Source organism: Camelina sativa, chromosome 10, assembly GCF_030686135.1.
Source record: "Camelina sativa cultivar CO46 ecotype springtype chromosome 10, ASM3068613v1".
Classification (NCBI taxonomy): Eukaryota; Viridiplantae; Streptophyta; class Magnoliopsida; order Brassicales; family Brassicaceae; genus Camelina; species Camelina sativa.
Genome location: NC_141889.1, coordinates 7,870,132 through 7,888,951, shown reverse-complemented (window position 1 = coordinate 7,888,951; position 18,820 = coordinate 7,870,132). Strand labels below are relative to the sequence as shown.

Here is an 18,820-nt window from a genome sequence, read left to right as displayed (position 1 = left end):
AATGATAAAGCAGAGAATTTGATTCAGGTTGAAGAGTATAAAAAATTAAACCTGTAAATATTGTCTTAAATTGCAGTTTTTACTTCTGTAAGAACTTGACAAAGAAGCGATCCTTATTCCTTATAGAACTGAGTACTGACCATTGCATTTTACAGTTAACAACATATAATTACAGAGAAACATGCAATATATCTTATGTCCATGGAGAAATAAAAAATTAAATTTTCAGATATGATTAGGAAAACATATCACTGTTTACGAACTAAATGAGGCAAAGACTTGCTAGTAGTAGACTGACCAGACTCTGATCCCTCGGATACCAGGTCCAGTTGCTTACTACGTGGGAAAAATCCCGGTAGGCGAGGCACTGGTAGAGTGACAGTGTTGCTAGTGAGCATTAAGATGATTGTTGATAACATTGGACGGTCTTCTGGATTTTCTTGAACACACAAGAGCGCGATATGGATGCATCTAGTGACTTCATTACTCTGATAATTTCTTCCAATCGTCGGATCCACCAGCTCTAATGGTGACTTGTTCCTCCAAAGCCTCGAAGCCTAAAACAATGAACAATAAAGAACCTTTGGTCATCTGTGTAAACATGATAAAATGTTGAAAGTTGAGGACTAGATATATGCTCACATAAGTGACCAAGTTTCCAGCAGTACTAGTTTCATCCATCTGGTAGACGTTGCTATTTTTCTTGCCGCTTATAATCTCAAGAACTAATACTCCAAAGCTATAAATGTCAGATTTCATGGAGTATTGACCATGCATTGCATACTCGGGAGACATGTATGCGCTGAAAAACATACAATTCCGTTAATATGCAATAAAAAATTCAGTGAACTTTGTTTGTTGTCAGCTACTATGAACTTACTAGGTTCCAGCAATTCTGTTTGTGTTTCCTTGAGTTTGCTCCATTCCAAAAATAGTTGCCAATCCAAAATCTGAAATTTTTGGGTTCATATATGCATCTAAGAGAATGTTGCTGGCTTTGAGGTCACGATGTATGATTCTGAGCTGTGAATCTTGATGAAGATACAGAACCCCTCGAGCAATCCCTCCAATGATCTTGTATCTTCGGGTCCAGTCTAGCTGGCTTTGCTTTACAGGGTCTGCACATCTCCATGTACAATCAATCAGGTCAAAGCTCAAGAAGGATCTTTCTAATAAGGAAAACACTATTGAAGGGAACCATACCAAATAGGAAATAGTCAAGGCTTTTGTTGGGGACAAACTCATAGATCAAAATCTTCTCCTCTCTTTCCAAACAGAAACCAAGAAGCCTAACCAGATTCCTGTGTTGAAGTTTCGACACAAGAACAGCCTCGTTCCTAAACTCTCTTGTGCCTTGTCCTGACATTTTCGACAGTCGCTTCACAGCTACTTCAGTTCCGTTAGAAAGCTTACCCTACACATACCATTGAATGAAACAAACATTATCAGTTATTACCATTAACCTATATTAACTTTTAAAAAATGGAAAACAGAGAGTTTCTTACCTTGTAAACCGCACCAAATCCACCTTCACCGAGCTTATTACTCATTGAAAACTTGTTAGTTGCAGCTTCAATTGTCTTAAAATCGTATACCAATGAATCTGTAGTTGAAATATCACTTTCAGCTGCAAAGAACGTGTGTATTAGTTATGTTCCGATTTTTCCCTTCAATACATGCTGATAATGAAGAAAGGAAAACAATAAAGAGGTAAAACAAAAAGAAACTAACATTCTATCTCAGCTCTTTGGTATGGTTTTCTCCTCCGGAAAATAATAAATCCAAGAACCAGCAGTATCAAGACGGAAATAACAGTGGGAACGGTAATAGCCACAACAACTCCAGCTGAGATTCCTTTGTTATCTTTTCACAACACACACAAAAACACAATCTCATATATTTCAATTCTGCTTACAATCATAATAGATATTCCACAGCTGGAAGACTAACCATTGTCAGTCGAGTTGTTCTGATCACCTGCAGGTTCTGAAGGGGGAGAAGCCACCGTAATTTTATCAAAAGCTTTGGAATATGTATACAAATCCCACCGCAAAAAGCAGCTTGGCCGCATAACAACACCTCCTTGCCTCTGACCACAGCATGACTGGTAGTCAATTGCGCTTTGTCGCAGACAATTTTCACAATCACGAGAAGAAAGATCCGGCGTGCATTGCATCAAGGCATATATTTTCCGGATAGGTGTCAAGGCTGTTGAATCAGCTGTGTAATGGTTATCACTGGAAGAAGGTGTGCTTTTTTCTGCGGAGGCTGTAGCAATCATACGAGCCATTAATCCTTCCCATATTGTTGTGAACTCTGTTAGATTTGAGTTGATATTTCCAGTGTTGAAGAGCAGGAACTGCGGGTCAAGTTCTGCAGATCCAGGGAAAGAAGTGTTGGAGTAGCGCACATAGCAAAGCGTGGGATCACCTGGCCATGAATACGCTTCTGTTTGGTTAGGACAATTCTTTAAAAATTCATCAGAAGCTTTCTTGATACAATCAGAACAGTCTTCTGAAGTTGATCCTGGGATGCACATCCCAACTGCGTAGACACGGTTCGGTTCTTGTCCGATCGAACCGTTGTAGTATAAACCCTCCTGAGCCGTGACGTTGGAAGGAAGAGAAGAGAGGATGAGACGGCGATTTACGTCGTAACTACTGTTAGGTATGAAAGTCCCCCTGTTCTCCTTGCATGTTTGAGCTGAAACTGAAGAACCACCGAAGCTTATGAGGACAAAACAGAGGACTGAAAACAGAGTCCTCTGTTTCATTGTTTCTTCCATATTATCGTAAAAGCCAAATCTTTGTGTTTAGTGTTTATGCATCTGTCCGTTTCTTACCAGTTTAAACTTTAAACAACAACATAGAAGTTTCTCTCCAAAATTTTCTAATGTTGAATTCGTCAACTGTTAACTTGATAAACAGTGGTCCTTTTTTATTTTTATTTTGTCAAAATAACATAACATGCTTTGAATTTGCTACTACAGACACACGGTCATGAAAGCGAGTATCATAGTCAAAGTCAATGATAAAAGTCAATAAAAATTTATTTGTTTAGAATTAGATATCAAACTAATTTGTTTTATTTATTAACAATGTGGTATACCAAAAGAAGAGGGTGGATTGAGGTTGTGTTCTTTAAAAAATAATTAGTAATTGAAATGACTAATATAGTGAAATGACTATTAGAGAATTTAATCAGAAACGTAAATATAGTGAAATGACTATTAGAGAGTTTTAGGTTATAACCGTAGAGACTAGAGTTTTGGCCTAATATAGGACCAGTTAATTAAGTAAACCGGATTGGATATTATATCAATTATAAAAAAGAGTCCCTCGGTATATTGATCAAATTTTATAGACCCATACAATACAAATCGGATTATTACAGAGAGCTGATAGTAATGTTGTAACACATTACCGTTTGATGAAGTATATATACTAATGTACCTGACGCATGGACCATGGTTTATGTACTCAAACTCTTTCCAATGCTGTTTTACTAGAGAAACATTGGCTAGACTCGAGGCCCTCTCGTAATTGGTTGCGTCTATTTGAAATTAAGAATCCAGGTGGTTGAGGATCGGGTAAATCGATTGTATCGCTTGTGAGCATCAACAAGATTTCCGACAAGGTGGGACGATCTTTTGGATCTTTCTGGACACATAGGAGCGCGATGTGGATGCATCTTGTTACTTCTTCGTTCTCATAATTCTCCGAAATGCTTGAATCTACGAGCTCTAATGGCGACTCGCTTTTCCACAACCTCCAAGCCTGTCACGCAATTTAATCATCAATCCAGCACATATAAATAAAAACCACGGCTAGGTAAAAGATATTATTCTTTCTTAATCATTTGATCATCATTAAAAGCACTTAGTTCTTCTCTGGTACTTACGTATGTGACGAAATTCTCAGTTGTAGTGTCTGACTGCTGGAAGAATCTGTTATTTTGACCACATATAATCTCAAGAACTAAGACTCCGAAACTATAGACATCAGATTTCATTGAGAATAAGCCTTGCATTACATATTCCGGGGGCATGTAACCACTGCAAGAGTCAAACACAAACAACATTAAGTAGACCGTAAAAAACTAGATTATTCAAGCTTCACTACTTAGGCCATATAAAGGGTAGTAATAGTATGTTCGTACCGTGTCCCAACTATTTTGTTTGTATTAGCCCCACTTTGATCCATCCCAAAAATTCTAGCCATTCCAAAATCAGCAATTTTTGGGTTCATATCAGCATCTAAGAGAATGTTGCTGGCCTTGAGATCACGGTGTATAATTGTGAGCCGTGAATCTTGATGAAGATATAGAATTCCTCGAGCAATTCCCTGGATAATGTTGTACCGTTTTCTCCAGTCTAATTTCTCATTGTTTGTAGGGTCTGTACTTAACAAAAATAATTATCAGCTAGCAAAATATCATGAATAACATATATTTATGCATATTTCACATACCAAAGAGGAAGTAATCGAGACTCTTGTTTGGGACAAACTCGTAAACAAGTATCTTTTCTTCTCCTTCAAGACAAAACCCAAAAAGTCTAACAAGATTTCTATGCTGGAGTTTTGCAACAACAAGAACCTCGTTTTTGAACTCTTCTTCACCCTGTGCTGATGCTTTGGATAGCCTCTTCACTGCAACTTCTATTCCATTAGGTAACGTACCCTACAAGTAAAGAGTTACTTTGATTCCGTAAAATCCAAGTGATAAACCAAGTAGGTACAGAAATGACACCTTGAAAACTTCGCCGAATCCTCCTTGTCCAAGCTTGTCACTAAATTTTTTGGTTGCAACTTTAATTGTTTTAAAATCGAACTGCAGGGAGTCTACAGTTGTAATACCAGCTGCATAAACAAAAAAAAAAAATCAAAGACACAGTACCCTCTGATATCAGACCACCAAGCAAACAATTATCATCAGCTGAGAGTGTTGTAATAAATGTTCCAAATAAAAGCATATTAATAACACTCACATTGATCAAAATCGAATTCTTGATATGTTTTCTTTCTCGTCCAGCAAAGTCCAGTATATCGTCGAGCAAGCAGTACGAAGATGACGATGATGATGACTACTACAACAATGGGAACAAGAAACACCACAATAGCTCCTTTGGCTCTGTTGTCAGATTGCAGTGGAGGAGGGGGAGAAGCCAACGTAATATTTTCAAAAGCCGTAGAGAATTTTTTTAAATCCCAACGGAAAAAGCAGCTAGCACGTATAACAATGCAAACTTGCTCCTGACCACAATCACCTACGTTTTGTCGCAGGCAACTCTCACAATCACGAGAATGAGATGTGAGATCAGGCGTGCATTGCATTAAAGCGTAAATATTTTGGGAAGGTGTCAAGGCTACAACATCAGCTGTGTAATAGCTACTACTAGACGATGGTGTGCTTTTTGCATTGGAGGTTGTAATGATCATACGACCCAATAAACCTTCCCATATCGCCCTGAACTCTTTTTGAGCATTTGAGTTGATATCTTCAGTGTTGTTAATAACCTTACGCGGGTATAGCTCTGTAGATATGTCGTCGAAAAAAGTACTGGAGTAGCGGACATGGCAAAGTATGGGCTCACCTGGCCATGTAAACGCGCCTGTCTGGTTACGACAACTCCGTAGCAAACCATCAGAAGCTTTCTTGATACAATCAGAACAGTCATCTGGAGTTGATCCTGGGATGCACATCCCTCTTGCGAAGACACGGTTTGGTTCTTTCCCGATGGAACCTGTGTAGAAGTAGCCGTCTCCAGCCGTGACGTTGGAAGGAAGATAAGAGAGTATTTGTCGGAGATTTGAGTCGTAAGTACTTTTGGGTGTAAAATTCCCATTGTTCATGCACTGTTGTTGTGCTGAAACTGAAGCAACACAGAGGACAAAACAGAGGATTGAAAACAAACTGCTCTGTTTCATATTTTTCCTTTATGCGATTTTGTAGCTTTGTCTTTGTAATAATATATTTGATTCTCTTGCGAACTCCCAAATGTTGAATTTGTCAAACTCAATTACGGTGTTCCCTAAACTTGAATATGCGGTCGACAGTCAAATACATTTTGTGGTTCACATCGTGAAAGTGAAGCTCCCATTAATTAAAGAAGATGGAGAATTTGAGACGTTATTGTCTAATAATCAAAAGCATTCAAATCAAAGACAAAAATACGAAGACTCATTTAGCTGATTCACAATAAAAGACAAAATTAATATATTAAAGACGGGAAGACTTTGAAGTAAAAGACAGAAAATAGGGTGACTCATTTGCTGCTTCACAATTATTATCTCTTTGATATTTTTCTTAACCAAGTTTCCTCTGTTTTGAATAATCAAAATAATTATTATTTCTTTGTTTTTTCTTTTCTATTTGTAACCAAAGTCTTCTCTCTTTTAGGAATAGACAATGAGGTCTATACTCTACATAGAGAAACTAAAATCTAATTTTTAGGATTAATAATGATACCAAGAAAAAAGAGTGCCATTAGAACTAAGCGGCCTTACTTCCATAACTGAGTTGAGCGAAAACAGAGATTCTGCATAACATGCATCATGCATGGCTTGGGACCTGGGTGTTAATTTGTGTTTTACGAAACAGAGAGAAGAAAAAAGTAAATTACATCTAATTTTAGTAGAAGAAATTTTATATCTACTGTTGATTAAAATACTTATGAGATCCATTAAAGTCACTAAAATTCCGGTCTTTAAAAGACTTTTCAAAATTCATGTTGAAATAAAGTGGCTTAGAGGATTTACGCAATTAAAAATACAAAATTTTAATTTCATGATTGTAAGTAGAATTTGAGAAGATTTTTACATTATACTCCCTCTGTTTTTTTAGTTGTCATAGAATAAAAATTTTGTTTTCCAATACTTGTCATTTTAGGTTTTCAATGCATATGTTTGGTAAAAATACCAATTTTATCCTTTTGATCAATAAAAAAATTAGAAAATGTATTAAAGAAGTGGTATAATAGAACATTGATTTATTTTCTTAATTTGTGTGCAAAGCTCTAGAACAACAAGTAAAAAAAACGGAGGGAGTATCATAATAACTTTCTTAAATTCATCCAAAATATTTAGTTGAATACACAATTATTTTGATTATATATTGTATATTAATTTTGTCCTATAATATTTTTTGTGGATATTTTGACTATATAGGTAAGTTTTTTTTTCCTATATAATTTGGTCATGCAAGCTGTATAAGAAGTTATTTGTAAATTATCAACTAGAGCAATCCAAACTAAAAATACTGAACCGAACTTCAAAATTGCATCAGACAACACCATCCAAATTGAATTACATATGGTTTTATTTAATTTCAGTTTCTATATATAAAACCAGATTGCCAAACCAAAACTAAACTGGCTTCACCACCTCTAGAAATATGTAAATAATTGCTTTGGGGTAATTCTACAGCGGCAAAAGCTGCTAACCGAATATTCAACGAGGATATAACACAGTGATCGATGTATCATCAACAGATCGATATGACTCAAGCGGGTCTTTTGGAGGTCTACTATGCACGACAAAACCAGGTTGCCGAGGCACTGGTAAAGTCACAGTATTACTAGTGAGCATCACAAAAATGGTTGAAAATGTCGGACGTTCTGCAGGATCTTCTTGAACACATAGAAGACCGATGTAAATGCATTGAACCACTTCACTCTTTTGACAATTATCTAAGATAATTGGATCCACAAGGTCTAAAGCATTTCCGTTACTCCAAAGCTTCCAAGCCTAAAAATCAATCAATAAATATATTTTTTGTAACAATTGCTTATTGTTAGAGAGCTAATAAAAAAACTTTATTGCCTTAAAACTTACATAAGTAACCAAGTCAAGTTCTGCGTCTGTCTCGTAGAAGCTGCTGTTCTTCCTACCGCTAATAATCTCAAGAAGTAACACTCCAAAGCTATAGACATCAGATTTCATTGAGTACTGGCCATCAATCGCATATTCAGGAGACATGTAACCGCTGGAATCCACAACAAACGACATGTATTGGCAAAAATTTGACACACTTCCAACTTATGAGAAGTTAAGTAGAAGACTTACAAGGTACCAACTATTCTGCTTGTGTTCTCCTGGGTTTGGTCCATTCCAAAGATCCTTGCCATTCCAAAATCAGCTATTTTGGGATTCATATCAGCATCTAGGAGAACATTACTTGCTTTAAGGTCACGGTGTATGATTGTGAGCCGTGAATCTTGGTGAAGATATAGAATCCCCCGAGTAATCCCTCCAATAATCTTGTATCGTTGAGTCCAGTCCAGCTGACCATTCTTTTTATTGTCTGTGTGCGCAACAATAACAACCAGGTTCTTGAATTAGAGTTAAATCAGAAGATTGCAACCATACGTTTCAGCATTATGGCTAAAAAATCATTGACACAAAGCAGAAAATGCAAACTGACCAAAGAGGAAGTAATCAAGGCTTTTGTTGGGCACATACTCATAGACCAGTATCCTTTCTTCTCGTTCAATAGAAAATCCAAGAAGCCTAACAAGATTTCTGTGCTGAAGCTTTGCAACAACAACAACCTCGTTCTTGAACTCTGTTTCACCTTGTCCTGATGATTTTGACAGTCTCTTCACCGCAACTTCAGTCCCATTCGAAAATGTACCCTATTCGTTTTCATCAGAATCATCACGTTATCCAAATGCTTTGACAAAAAAATGTCAATAAAAAGTACACAACCTTAGGCGCAGTTAAAGAATTAATAGCAATAGTACCTTGTAGACCTCACCAAATCCACCTTGACCAATCTTATTATTTTCTGAATAATTATTAGTTGCAGCTTGTATTGTTCCATAATCAAGTTGCAGCAACTTTATGGTTTTCATATCATCTCCTGATGCACAGTAAAGAAGTCGTAGTAATCAGAACAAGCAAAAAAAAAAAAAAAAAGACTGATCAATGACACTAATCAAACCCAATTAATTAAGACTGTTAAAATCATTTGTATCTTTACCATAAAAGGCTGGTGCAGTATTCAAAGTCTTCTTTGTCCTCTTTGCAAAGAAACAATAACCAACTATGAAAAGCAGAACAACCACTATAATAGGCACAACAATGGCTGCCACTAACGCTTTTGAATTCCTATCTTTCCCTGCGTTGCAAAGATTATTTTCTTGATATCGGATAGTGGCAGATGAGTTAGATCTTTGAGAATAGAGGAGAAAGAAGTAAAGAGAGTTCACCAGGTGGTGGTTCTTGTTGTTGTGGTGGTGTTTTAACGAGCGTTTCATTGAAGAACGCGTAAAGCTCGTACCTTGAATTACAACTAGGCAAATGAAGTCTCGCTCCAATTCTGTTAAGACGCATCCCATTAATGGTTTGTTGCAAACAGCTCAAGCAGTCTATTCTTCTAAGATCAGGAGTGCACTGAACCATGCCGTACAAAGTCTGGAGAGCGGTCCAATTATCACTTATCGTAGAGAACTTTCTAGGACTGTTAGCTGCTTCGACGGCAGCTTGGTTCAGCGTGGACCACACGAAATCTTCGTACCGGTCTACTTGGTTGGTTGAAATATTGGCGTTCAACATCCTCCATTTCCATTCTATATTAGCATTCAAGGTCGATAGAATATTCTGGTCGGAGTATCTTAGCATGCACGCCTCGTAGTACAGCACAGCTTCTTTCTCATTCGGACAACGACTGAGTATGTCGTTGACGGAAAAGGCTACGCAGTTACGGCAAGCCTCTGGCGTGACGTCTCCCTGACAGAGGAAAAGTCCTGTGACTTTATCCGGGTCTTGTCCTGCCGTGGCGGTTTGGAATCCGGTGGAGTATGAAGCGTTGGGGGAAGAGAGAGAGGATAAAAGGGTTTTTAGATTGGTGAAGTAAGTGCTGTTTCTTGAATACGTTGTTGTATTTGAACAGACATTTTTTGATTGAGCTGAGACTCTGAAGCTAGTGAGGAAGGAGAAAAGGAAAAGGAAGATGAAAGAGGCTCGAGAAGACATGATTGGTTTTTTTACTCAGATTTGTGTTTCACATCATAGAATGAATATATCTTTGTTCTTCTCTTTAAAAACAGAGGATGGGGTTGTGAAGATGTGTTTGATGACAAGAAGTTAAATTAAAGTCAAAGTAAACCATTCAGGTCTTTTTGAATTTGAAGCCACATTCAGGTCTTCACGATTCTTATCTCTTTGATATTTTTGTAGTTATGTGTCCTTTCTTTTGGAATAGTCAAAATGCCAACAATTATATGTGACAGACAAATACGACAAAATGGTCAAAATAATAATAATAAGAAATGAGAACGTTCATGTATCACTATCATAGTGATTTATAAGCAAATACACAATATGTGAAGAAAATACCACACATACTGACGGAACCGGTATGGCTCATGCATCACATGATGTATTGTTTAAGATTTACATAACAGAGAACTCATATTACAAATTTAGAAATGATAGAAAGAGTGTACTGTACATGAAGGTTGATCGAGTATGTATATCATAATAAAAGTGATATTCCTGCAACATGGTTTACGTCACAATCATCTCAATGAACTTCAACGAGGATCCAGATCTGAAACCGTTACATTATTGACAGTATGAGAATTGGACCCTATCATAGACTGTCTCATCTCTATGCTTTCCAGTACTCGTTCTTGGTTGCTTCCGTTTGGAAACAAGAATCCAGGTGGATTAGGAGTAGGTAAAAGGTGGGTATTGCTAGTTAGCATCAACATGATCGTCGACAACTTGGGACGATCTTTTGGTTCTTTCTGAACACATAAGAGCGCAATGTGGATGCATCGTGCCACTTCATTGGTCTGAATATTCTCTGATATGTTTGGATCTACGATCTCTAATGGTGACCCGTTTCTCCACAACCGCCAAACCTGTAACAATATTATACCATCAATCAAGAACTCAATGATAAAATTATATTGTTGGTTTAGTTCTTTCGAACTTACATATGTGACTAAATTCTCAGCTGTAGTATCTGACTCGTTGGAGAATATGTTATGTCGACCACATATAATCTCAAGAACTAAGACTCCAAAACTAAAGACATCAGATTTTGTTGAGAATACGCCTCGCGTCACGTATTCAGGGGATATGTAACCGCTACAAGAGTAAACAAACACACAAGAGAAGTTAAGTATGTTACTGACCCCTATCAGTTGTATGTAGATGATATCAAGTAATTCACATACCGTGTTCCAACTATCCTCTTTGTATTAGCTCCACTTTGGTCCATTCCAAAAATTCTTGCCATTCCAAAATCAGCAATTTTCGGGTTCATATCTGCATCAAGGAGAATGTTGCTGGCTTTGAGGTCCCGATGTATGATCGTTACCCGTGAATCTTGATGAAGATATAGTACTCCTCTAGCGATACCCCGGATAATGTTGTACCGCTTTGTCCAATCTAACTGCCCTTGCTTTCTTGGGTCTGCACATACAAAAAGAGTTATTGGCTATTTTAGATTTCAATTCGAGAAGCATATCAAAATATCATGATATATCATATATGCTTGCACATACCAAAGAGGAAGTAATCGAGGCTCCTATTGGGGACAAACTCGTAAACAAGTATCTTTTCTTCTCCTTCAAGACAAAACCCTAGAAGCCTAACAAGATTTCTATGCTGGAGTTTTGCAACAACAACAACCTCATTCTTAAACTCTAGTGCACCTTGTGCTGATTCTTTGGATAGCCGCTTCACTGCAACTTCTGTTCCATTAGGCAACGTACCCTACACATAGCAGCAAAGAGAGTTACTTTGATTTTGTAATTCCATCGTTTTATCAAGTGATGAGGCAAGAAAGCTACGGATATGAAACCTTGTAAACTTCACCGAATCCACCTTGACCAAGCTTGTTACTCCTTGCAAAGTTGTTTGTTGCAGCTGCAATTATGTTAAAATCGATTTGGAGGGAGTGTACAGTAATACCAGCTGCAAAATCAAATCATATCAACAAAACTTATCATCATCTGAATGTTTTAGAAACTAAGGGGGAAAAAGAAAAGCTTAAGACCAACACTCACATTGATCAAAACCAAATTGTTGATTTGTTTTCCTCCTTGAGAAATATACAAAAGATCGCTGAGCACGCAGTACTAAGAAGATGATGACCATCAAGACGACTACTACAATGGAAACCACAATTGCCACTAAAGCTCCGGTTGAGATTTTCCCAGTATCTGCAGAATGTGCAGTATCACCTTTGCCAGGTTGCTGCAGAGGAGGAGAAGGAGCCACCATAATATCACCAAAAGCATTGGAGAATGCTTTCAAATCCCAACGAAAAAAGCAGCTTGGCCGCATAACAGTACCTCCTTGCTTCTGAGAACAGCATAACTGATAGTCATTTGTGCTTTCTTGGAGACAACTTTCACAATCATCAGAAGAAAGATCAGGCGTGCATTGCATCAATGCGTATATATTCTCGGAAGCTGACACGGCAGAAATTGGAGCATTGTAAAAATTATTACTAGACGATAGTGTGCTTTTTGCTGTGGAGGCTGCATTAATCATACGAAAGATTACTCCGTTATATATTTCACTCAACTGGTTTAGATTTGAGTTGACATCTTCAGTGTTGCTGACCAGTAAAGACGGTTCCATATCTGCAGATCCAGAGAAAGAAGTGTTGGAGTAGCGCACATGGCAAAGCGTGGGCTCACCGTGCCATGAATAAGCTTCTGTTTGGTTAGGACACCTCTGTATCAATCCATCAGACGCTTTCTTGATACAATTAGAACAGTCATCTGGAGCTGACCCTGGGATACACATCCCTATTGCGTAGACTTGGTTCTGTTCTTGTCCGATGGAACCATTGTAGAAGAAACCGACTTGAGCCGTGACATTAGAAGGAAGAGATGAGAGGATGAGTCCGCGATTTTTGTCGTATGTACTGTTGGGTGTGAAATTCCCACTGTTCATACATGTTTGTGCGGGAACTGAAGAAATATTGAAGTTTACGATGAGGAAAAAACAGAGGATACTCTGTTTCATATTTCCTTAAAGATTGTAGCAGAAGCAAAAAAAAAAAAATCTTTTTATCTGTCAGCTTCTTACCGGTTTAAACAGCAGATGGAGGTTTCTCTCCGAAATATCTTGTGTTTAATTCGTCAAACTGAGAACAGTGGTCATTAAACCTGCATACACACACGGTAGGCCATACTACAAGCTACCAAGGTTGAGTCAAGCGTAAGAAGTTGGGACTTGACAAAGACTTCTACAATTATTTAAATAAGACGTGGCACAAAGAATATTACGTATTTGGGATTAGAAAAACAAAAAAGAGTCGCAATGAGAAGCCGAAACGTTTGACCAAGTCTAGATAGATTAAGCTAGAGAGTAGCCACACAATCAAAGACTAGAAGACGAAATAGATACAAAATACGAAGGACTCATTAATTTCAGTGATTAAAAGACGAGCAACACATCAATCTCTAAGGAAGAGCAATCTAAATCCTGGACCGCTAATGGAACCAAAAATGTCAAACCCTAATTCCCCGAAATGAATGAGGAGAAACAGAGGAGTAGTCAAAACTGATTCGGAAACGATAAGTTTCCGGTTTATGTAATATCGGTTTAGTAAATTAACATTCATAATATAATATCAAAATAGAGTAGACAATAATGTCTCTTACGTTGACTTATTTACAATTTTAAAGTCGAGCCGTAGTAAACAAGAAAACATTTGTTGGAATTACATGTGGCACCAAGAAGAATACGTTGTCGTCGTTGTGTAGTATGTTCTCTTCCTATTTTTGAAAAGTCTTCAATTTTATTCTCCGTTCGTTATGAATGGTCTTTACCACGTGTGACTTGACCTAGTCAAAAATAAACAAATTTGACTAGTAGAATGATGGTCAGACAAAAGAGAATTCATATTGATGCAAACAAATTTTAACGCTACTATTAAGTGTAAATCCATAGAGGAGATACATCAAATATTTATTTGCCTCCATGTTCATTGGGTTATTCTCGATTGACTTGGCTTTTCATCAAAATTAAAGACGAGAGAGAATAATTCTTCTCCACCAAAATAAACTATGTTAGAGAATGTGTAAAAGTTGTACAAAGGGCTAGTAACTATTTTGACTTAAAGAGTAGATTCATTTGGGTATAGTTTCATTTCTGAATCTTGAATCACCAATAAAGTTTGCTACCTTGGTTAGATTCTGACTGAGTTGTGTGCCACACAATATTGCACAAAAACAGCAATGACACTTAAGATTATGAAGAAGACGAGACAGGACTTAATACAACTCTTCTTTCCCTTTTTTTCTTTTCTTTAGATTGATGACTCAGAGAATATGTGCACTTCCATCAATCAAAACATGAATTTCTACGATAATTAATAATGAGTGACTATTTAAACATTTGACTTGCAAAAAAATTTACATATTATCATTAACATCTAATTTCAACGAGGACTAACACTCGTGATCGATGCATCATCAATGGAACAAGCAAAGGACATGGAAGTGGACGGACCAGGCTGCAATCTCTCGGCTAATGGGTTTGGCCCTGATCTGACCCTAAAGACAAATCCAGGTGGTTGAGGAACAGGTAGGGTAATTGAAGTATTAGTGAGCATTTGAAATATTGTAGACATGGTTGGACGATCAGCGGGGTTTTCTTGAACGCACAATAACCCGATATGGATGCATCTAATAACTTCATATTTATCATAATTCTCCCCCATGGCCGGGTCTACGAGTTCCAAAAAAGATTTGTTGTTCCAAAGCCTCCAAACCTATTGATTAATTTGACAAGAAACCAATGTTTAAGTCCAAGACCACCTGTTAATATGAATAGAAAGAAATTCAAGATTGCATTTGGCTTTTTTTAGTACTAACATATGTGACCAAGTTGCTAATTGAGCCATCTTGTTCGTTGAAGCTACTATTCTTTTTTCCACCAATGATCTCCAGAATCAATACTCCAAAGCTATAGACATCAGATTTCATCGAGAACTGCCCTTTGGCCACATACTCGGGAGGCATGTAACCGCTGCAAAAGACAAGCACACATCACTTTCAGTTTTGTCAGAAACAAAAAAGGACAGACAGATTATTACTGAATGAACAGTTATTTACAATGTTCCAACTACTCTTCTTGTATTGTCCTCAGTCTGGTCCACTCTAAAATTCCTTGCCATACCAAAATCTGCGATTTTCGGGTTCATTTCAGCATCTAAGAGAATGTTACTCGCTTTGAGGTCACGATGTATGATTGTGAGCCGTGAATCTTGATGAAGATATAAAATCCCACGAGTGATTCCCCCGATAATGTTGTAACGTTTTTTCCAATCCAGCTGATCACTCTTTTTATGGTCTGCAAATCCGATACATAGTATCACTAGACAGAGATTGATAACTAAACTTTAGATATTATACGTCTATCAAATTTTTTTCATACCAAAGAGAAAGTAATCGAGACTTTTATTGGGCACAAACTCGTACACAAGTATCCTTTCCTCTCTTTCAACAGAAAACCCGAGAAGTCTAACCAGATTTTTATGTTGGAGCTTTGCTACAAGAAGCACCTCATTCTTAAATTCTTGTTCACCTTGACCTGAAGTTTTAGACAACCTCTTCACCGCAACTTCTGCTCCATTGGGGAATGTTCCCTGTCAATTCATATGATCTTCACTCACTATCAGAATTTATTATCTTTTTTTTCTGTTTGGCAACAAGTTTATAACACAAACTAGTAGTTGAGAATAGTTTAAGAACATTAAGCATGCCTTGTAAACTTCACCAAATCCACCATGACCTAACTTGTTAGTCATTTGAAAATTACTTGTCGCAGCTTCAATAGTTTTAAATTTGAATTGAAGTGAACCTGAAGTTGTAATATCATCTGCAGCAGCTGAAAGCATACATAGTGTTATGTTGGAGCTTAAGAGACATTAACAGGTTTAGCGCAAAGAGTGGTGTATAGTGTCTTACCATCATCTGGTAATGTAGTATCATAAGTCGTCCTTGACCTCCCTGAAAGAGAAATAAAACCATATGAGAAGTAAAAACAGAGAAAGTGACGAACAACTAATTGAAAACGTTTATAATCCTAAAACTCGTAATTTGACAGAGGGCCAAACCATGGAGAACTCACTAGCAAATTCTTGGTATGTTCTTCTCCTCCTATGAAGAGCAAACCCTAGAGCAAGCAGCACACATATCACAAAGGCGAGACCAATAATGATTCCAATGATTCCTGCAAAAACCAGAATAGCAGGCAGTTGTGTGTGTGAGTATGATATAAGCCTTCTTTAAATCATGGGGCAACAGTAGTGCAACGTACCTCCCTTGGTTCTGGTGTTCCTTTTGCCTACCGAAGGTGGGAGTGATATTGGGGGTTGAGCTGAAGTAACGTTAAAGGCAGAAGAAAAGGGATAAATCTCCCATCTGAAAACGCAGCTAGGACGAAAAACAACCCCACCCTGTCTCCCATGACAACATGATTGGTATTCTCTGACACTTGCAGTTAAACAGAAGTTGCAGTCCCCTAAAGATATGATCGGTATGCATTGCATTATTGCGTATAAATTCCTGAAAGACGTCAAAGTAACTACTTCAGCTGCATAGCTCATGCGTTCAGATGTCCATGAAGTAGCTCTGTCTATCATACGACTTGTTAAGTCGTCCCACAGTTTATCAAAGTTTGTTACCGTGGATCCGATATCTCCAACTTTGTACATAGTATACTTTGGTTCGATCTCGAGTGATCCAGTAAAAGAACGGTTGGAGTAACGCACCATACAAAAAGTCCCATTTTCTGGCCAGGCGAGGCCTTCTGCTTGGTTGGTACATTCTTCTATCACCTCTTTAGAAGCAAGGTCGATACAATCGGAGCAAACCTTTGGTTCAACACCTGAGATGCACGTCCCGAGAATATATACCCGATCATGGCCTTGGCCAATTGCATTGCTGAAGAAGTCGCCTCGATCCGTGACATTAGAAGCTAGAGTAGAGAGGAGAAGGCGACGGTTTGTATCATACCTATCACCAGGTTTAAAGAAGCCAGTTTCCCCGCATGGTGCAAACACAACAGGAAAGCCTATAAGAAGAAAACAAAAGATAACCAATAGATTTTTGAGTTTCATTTTTTTCTAAGATCAGATGTTGTTTGGGTTTAGGACAGCAAGCTAGTGTGTTTGTATATGCATATATTCACGTCCATGAGGCATTGTCAAATAATTGCAACTTGTCCTTGACCCGTTGGTTCCTTTTGTCAACAAATTTGAAAAATCGTTCATGACTGGAAAAAATCAGAGCAACGCTATACCAATAATCAAAGTCTAGAGAAGACGAAGAAGTAAAGACAGAAAAAAAAAAAAAAAACAAAGACTCAATTGCTGCGTTGACAATTCTTATCTCTTAGATTGTAAGAAATTGAGTTATTTTATTTCGATGAAACCAATTTTCAACGCAGAGCAAAGCACTAATCAAGCACTCTACCTCCTTAGAGCACCATTAGAACCACAATGATAACAATACTTAATTTCTAGATATGAGTGTTGAGCGAAAACAGAGCAAATGCAAAAGCTAACGCAATCTTCAGTGTCTGTTTTATATGATATCCGTTTAGTAAATATTTAAGAGGTATCTAAATAGCATAACATATGAGTTGTGAGAGATATCTAAGAAAGAGAGTTTAAGTTTTGAGAGATTTTTTTAAGCAAATAAAGAGAGATATTCTTTATACTTGTGTTCTTATATCTATAATTTCTACAAAACGATCTCTTATTAGTTTGGTATTTTCAGTAAAGTCTTTATTATTACTAGGATAGTGCCCAGCTCTATGTTGCGGAATTGTTTTTTCTATTGTTTTATTTTAATTATATTAAGTATAATTTTTGTATGGTGTTTGTAATTAAAAATCATTATTATTATTGACAATTTTTATTGGTAATATTTTGTTTTTAGGTTTTTGTTATTATTATTTTTGGTTATTTTTTATTTTATTATTGTAATGAAATTATAGACTAAAATCAATTTTGTTGTATTATGATGCATTGGAGCACCATTATTATTGTTTAGCTTTGTACCTTCTAAAACCTATGAACTATTATTATCAATCATAAATTTTCAAATATAGCAACATGTATAGGCAGAAATTTTAACAGCCCCTCCGTATGTAGGTAATGAGTACAAATCAATGTTAAAAAGTAACCATACTTGTAATGTACCTATATGTAAATCAGAAAATGCAACAAAAACAAACATACAGACTAATGTTATTTAGTAAATACCTAGGATATGTGCAATATATTTTTGTAGGATGTGTTTAAAACTAATCAAGTAAACAATATATTGGTCTTTCAATCTCTAACACTTAACAAACTAATGTTATTTAGTCTAGAATCATGGTCCATTACATACTTTTCTTTTGAGAGAAGCAAGAGGATTAGTAGCTTTCTTAGATTATACAAAAATGTTATGAGTAAAATTTTTGTGAATATTTCATAAAAATTTTGAAACAAGACACACACACATATATATGTGAGAAGAAGCAAGGGGGCCAATGGTACTCACCTCTATTACCTTTTCACCAAATCCGGGTTCAAATTAATTCTCTCTAAAAAACGTACGTATAATATGTAATGTTGTAAAAATATATATATTATTTTATAAAATAAATGTCTTGTACTGTCAATCATTATATTTTTTTTTCTTATGTTTATAGTACCTCTTACCGGATTCAATGTTCGTCTACAAAGAAATACAAAGCAACATCGTCGCTTTGGCTGATATTTTTGTTATCTCTAATGAACTGGAATATTCCAATCTTTCCTATTTTCTCCGTTAAGGTAAAGTGTTTTGGAGTAG

General features: G+C 36.8%; 5 protein-coding genes across 7 annotated transcripts; all 5 read right to left on the bottom strand.

The window, feature by feature from the left end:
- Positions 1–95: 95 nt before the first annotated feature.
- On the bottom strand, positions 96–2,913 carry LOC104717984 (cysteine-rich receptor-like protein kinase 11). The gene is made up of 7 exons (XM_010435627.2): positions 1,951–2,913; positions 1,732–1,863; positions 1,506–1,627; positions 1,204–1,414; positions 881–1,118; positions 643–802; positions 96–557 (listed from the first exon to the last, which is right to left on the bottom strand). The coding sequence occupies exons 1-7, from the start codon at positions 2,783–2,785 to the stop codon at positions 249–251; spliced, it is 2,007 nt and encodes a 668-aa protein (XP_010433929.2). The 5' UTR covers positions 2,786–2,913; the 3' UTR covers positions 96–248.
- Positions 2,914–3,321: 408 nt separating this feature from the next.
- On the bottom strand, positions 3,322–6,076 carry LOC104717983 (cysteine-rich receptor-like protein kinase 11). Its single transcript, XM_010435626.3, has 6 exons — positions 4,988–6,076; positions 4,750–4,859; positions 4,470–4,680; positions 4,159–4,396; positions 3,901–4,054; positions 3,322–3,776 (listed from the first exon to the last, which is right to left on the bottom strand). Exons 1-6 carry the CDS (start codon positions 5,925–5,927, stop codon positions 3,480–3,482), a joined length of 1,950 nt encoding a protein of 649 aa, XP_010433928.2. The 5' UTR covers positions 5,928–6,076; the 3' UTR covers positions 3,322–3,479.
- Positions 6,077–7,253: 1,177 nt separating this feature from the next.
- On the bottom strand, positions 7,254–10,196 carry LOC104720171 (cysteine-rich receptor-like protein kinase 15). The gene is made up of 7 exons (XM_019230925.2): positions 9,209–10,196; positions 8,980–9,117; positions 8,741–8,859; positions 8,422–8,632; positions 8,064–8,301; positions 7,833–7,983; positions 7,254–7,745 (listed from the first exon to the last, which is right to left on the bottom strand). The coding sequence occupies exons 1-7, from the start codon at positions 9,972–9,974 to the stop codon at positions 7,449–7,451; spliced, it is 1,920 nt and encodes a 639-aa protein (XP_019086470.2). The 5' UTR covers positions 9,975–10,196; the 3' UTR covers positions 7,254–7,448.
- Positions 10,197–10,261: 65 nt separating this feature from the next.
- Positions 10,262–13,494, bottom strand: LOC109126944 (cysteine-rich receptor-like protein kinase 11). Of its 2 annotated transcripts, XM_019230921.2 has the most exons (7): positions 13,053–13,494; positions 12,020–12,934; positions 11,815–11,927; positions 11,516–11,726; positions 11,186–11,423; positions 10,943–11,096; positions 10,262–10,867 (listed from the first exon to the last, which is right to left on the bottom strand). In XM_019230921.2, exons 2-7 carry the CDS (start codon positions 12,915–12,917, stop codon positions 10,535–10,537), a joined length of 1,947 nt encoding a protein of 648 aa, XP_019086466.2. In that variant the 5' UTR covers positions 12,918–12,934; positions 13,053–13,494; the 3' UTR covers positions 10,262–10,534. The 2 variants fall into 2 exon arrangements, with proteins under 2 accessions (XP_019086466.2, XP_019086465.2); XM_019230920.2 differs by having other exon boundaries at positions 12,020–13,220.
- An 816-nt stretch (positions 13,495–14,310) lies between these two features.
- Positions 14,311–17,153, bottom strand: LOC104717979 (putative cysteine-rich receptor-like protein kinase 16). 2 transcript variants are annotated; one of them, XM_010435619.2, is made up of 8 exons: positions 16,293–17,153; positions 16,104–16,205; positions 15,941–15,982; positions 15,736–15,860; positions 15,408–15,618; positions 15,086–15,323; positions 14,846–14,999; positions 14,311–14,742 (listed from the first exon to the last, which is right to left on the bottom strand). In XM_010435619.2, the coding sequence occupies exons 1-8, from the start codon at positions 17,092–17,094 to the stop codon at positions 14,410–14,412; spliced, it is 2,007 nt and encodes a 668-aa protein (XP_010433921.2). In that variant the 5' UTR covers positions 17,095–17,153; the 3' UTR covers positions 14,311–14,409. The 2 variants fall into 2 exon arrangements, with proteins under 2 accessions (XP_010433921.2, XP_087326833.1); XM_087470707.1 differs by having other exon boundaries at positions 15,941–16,005; positions 16,100–16,205; positions 16,293–17,110.
- Between the last annotated feature and the right edge of the window lie 1,667 nt (positions 17,154–18,820).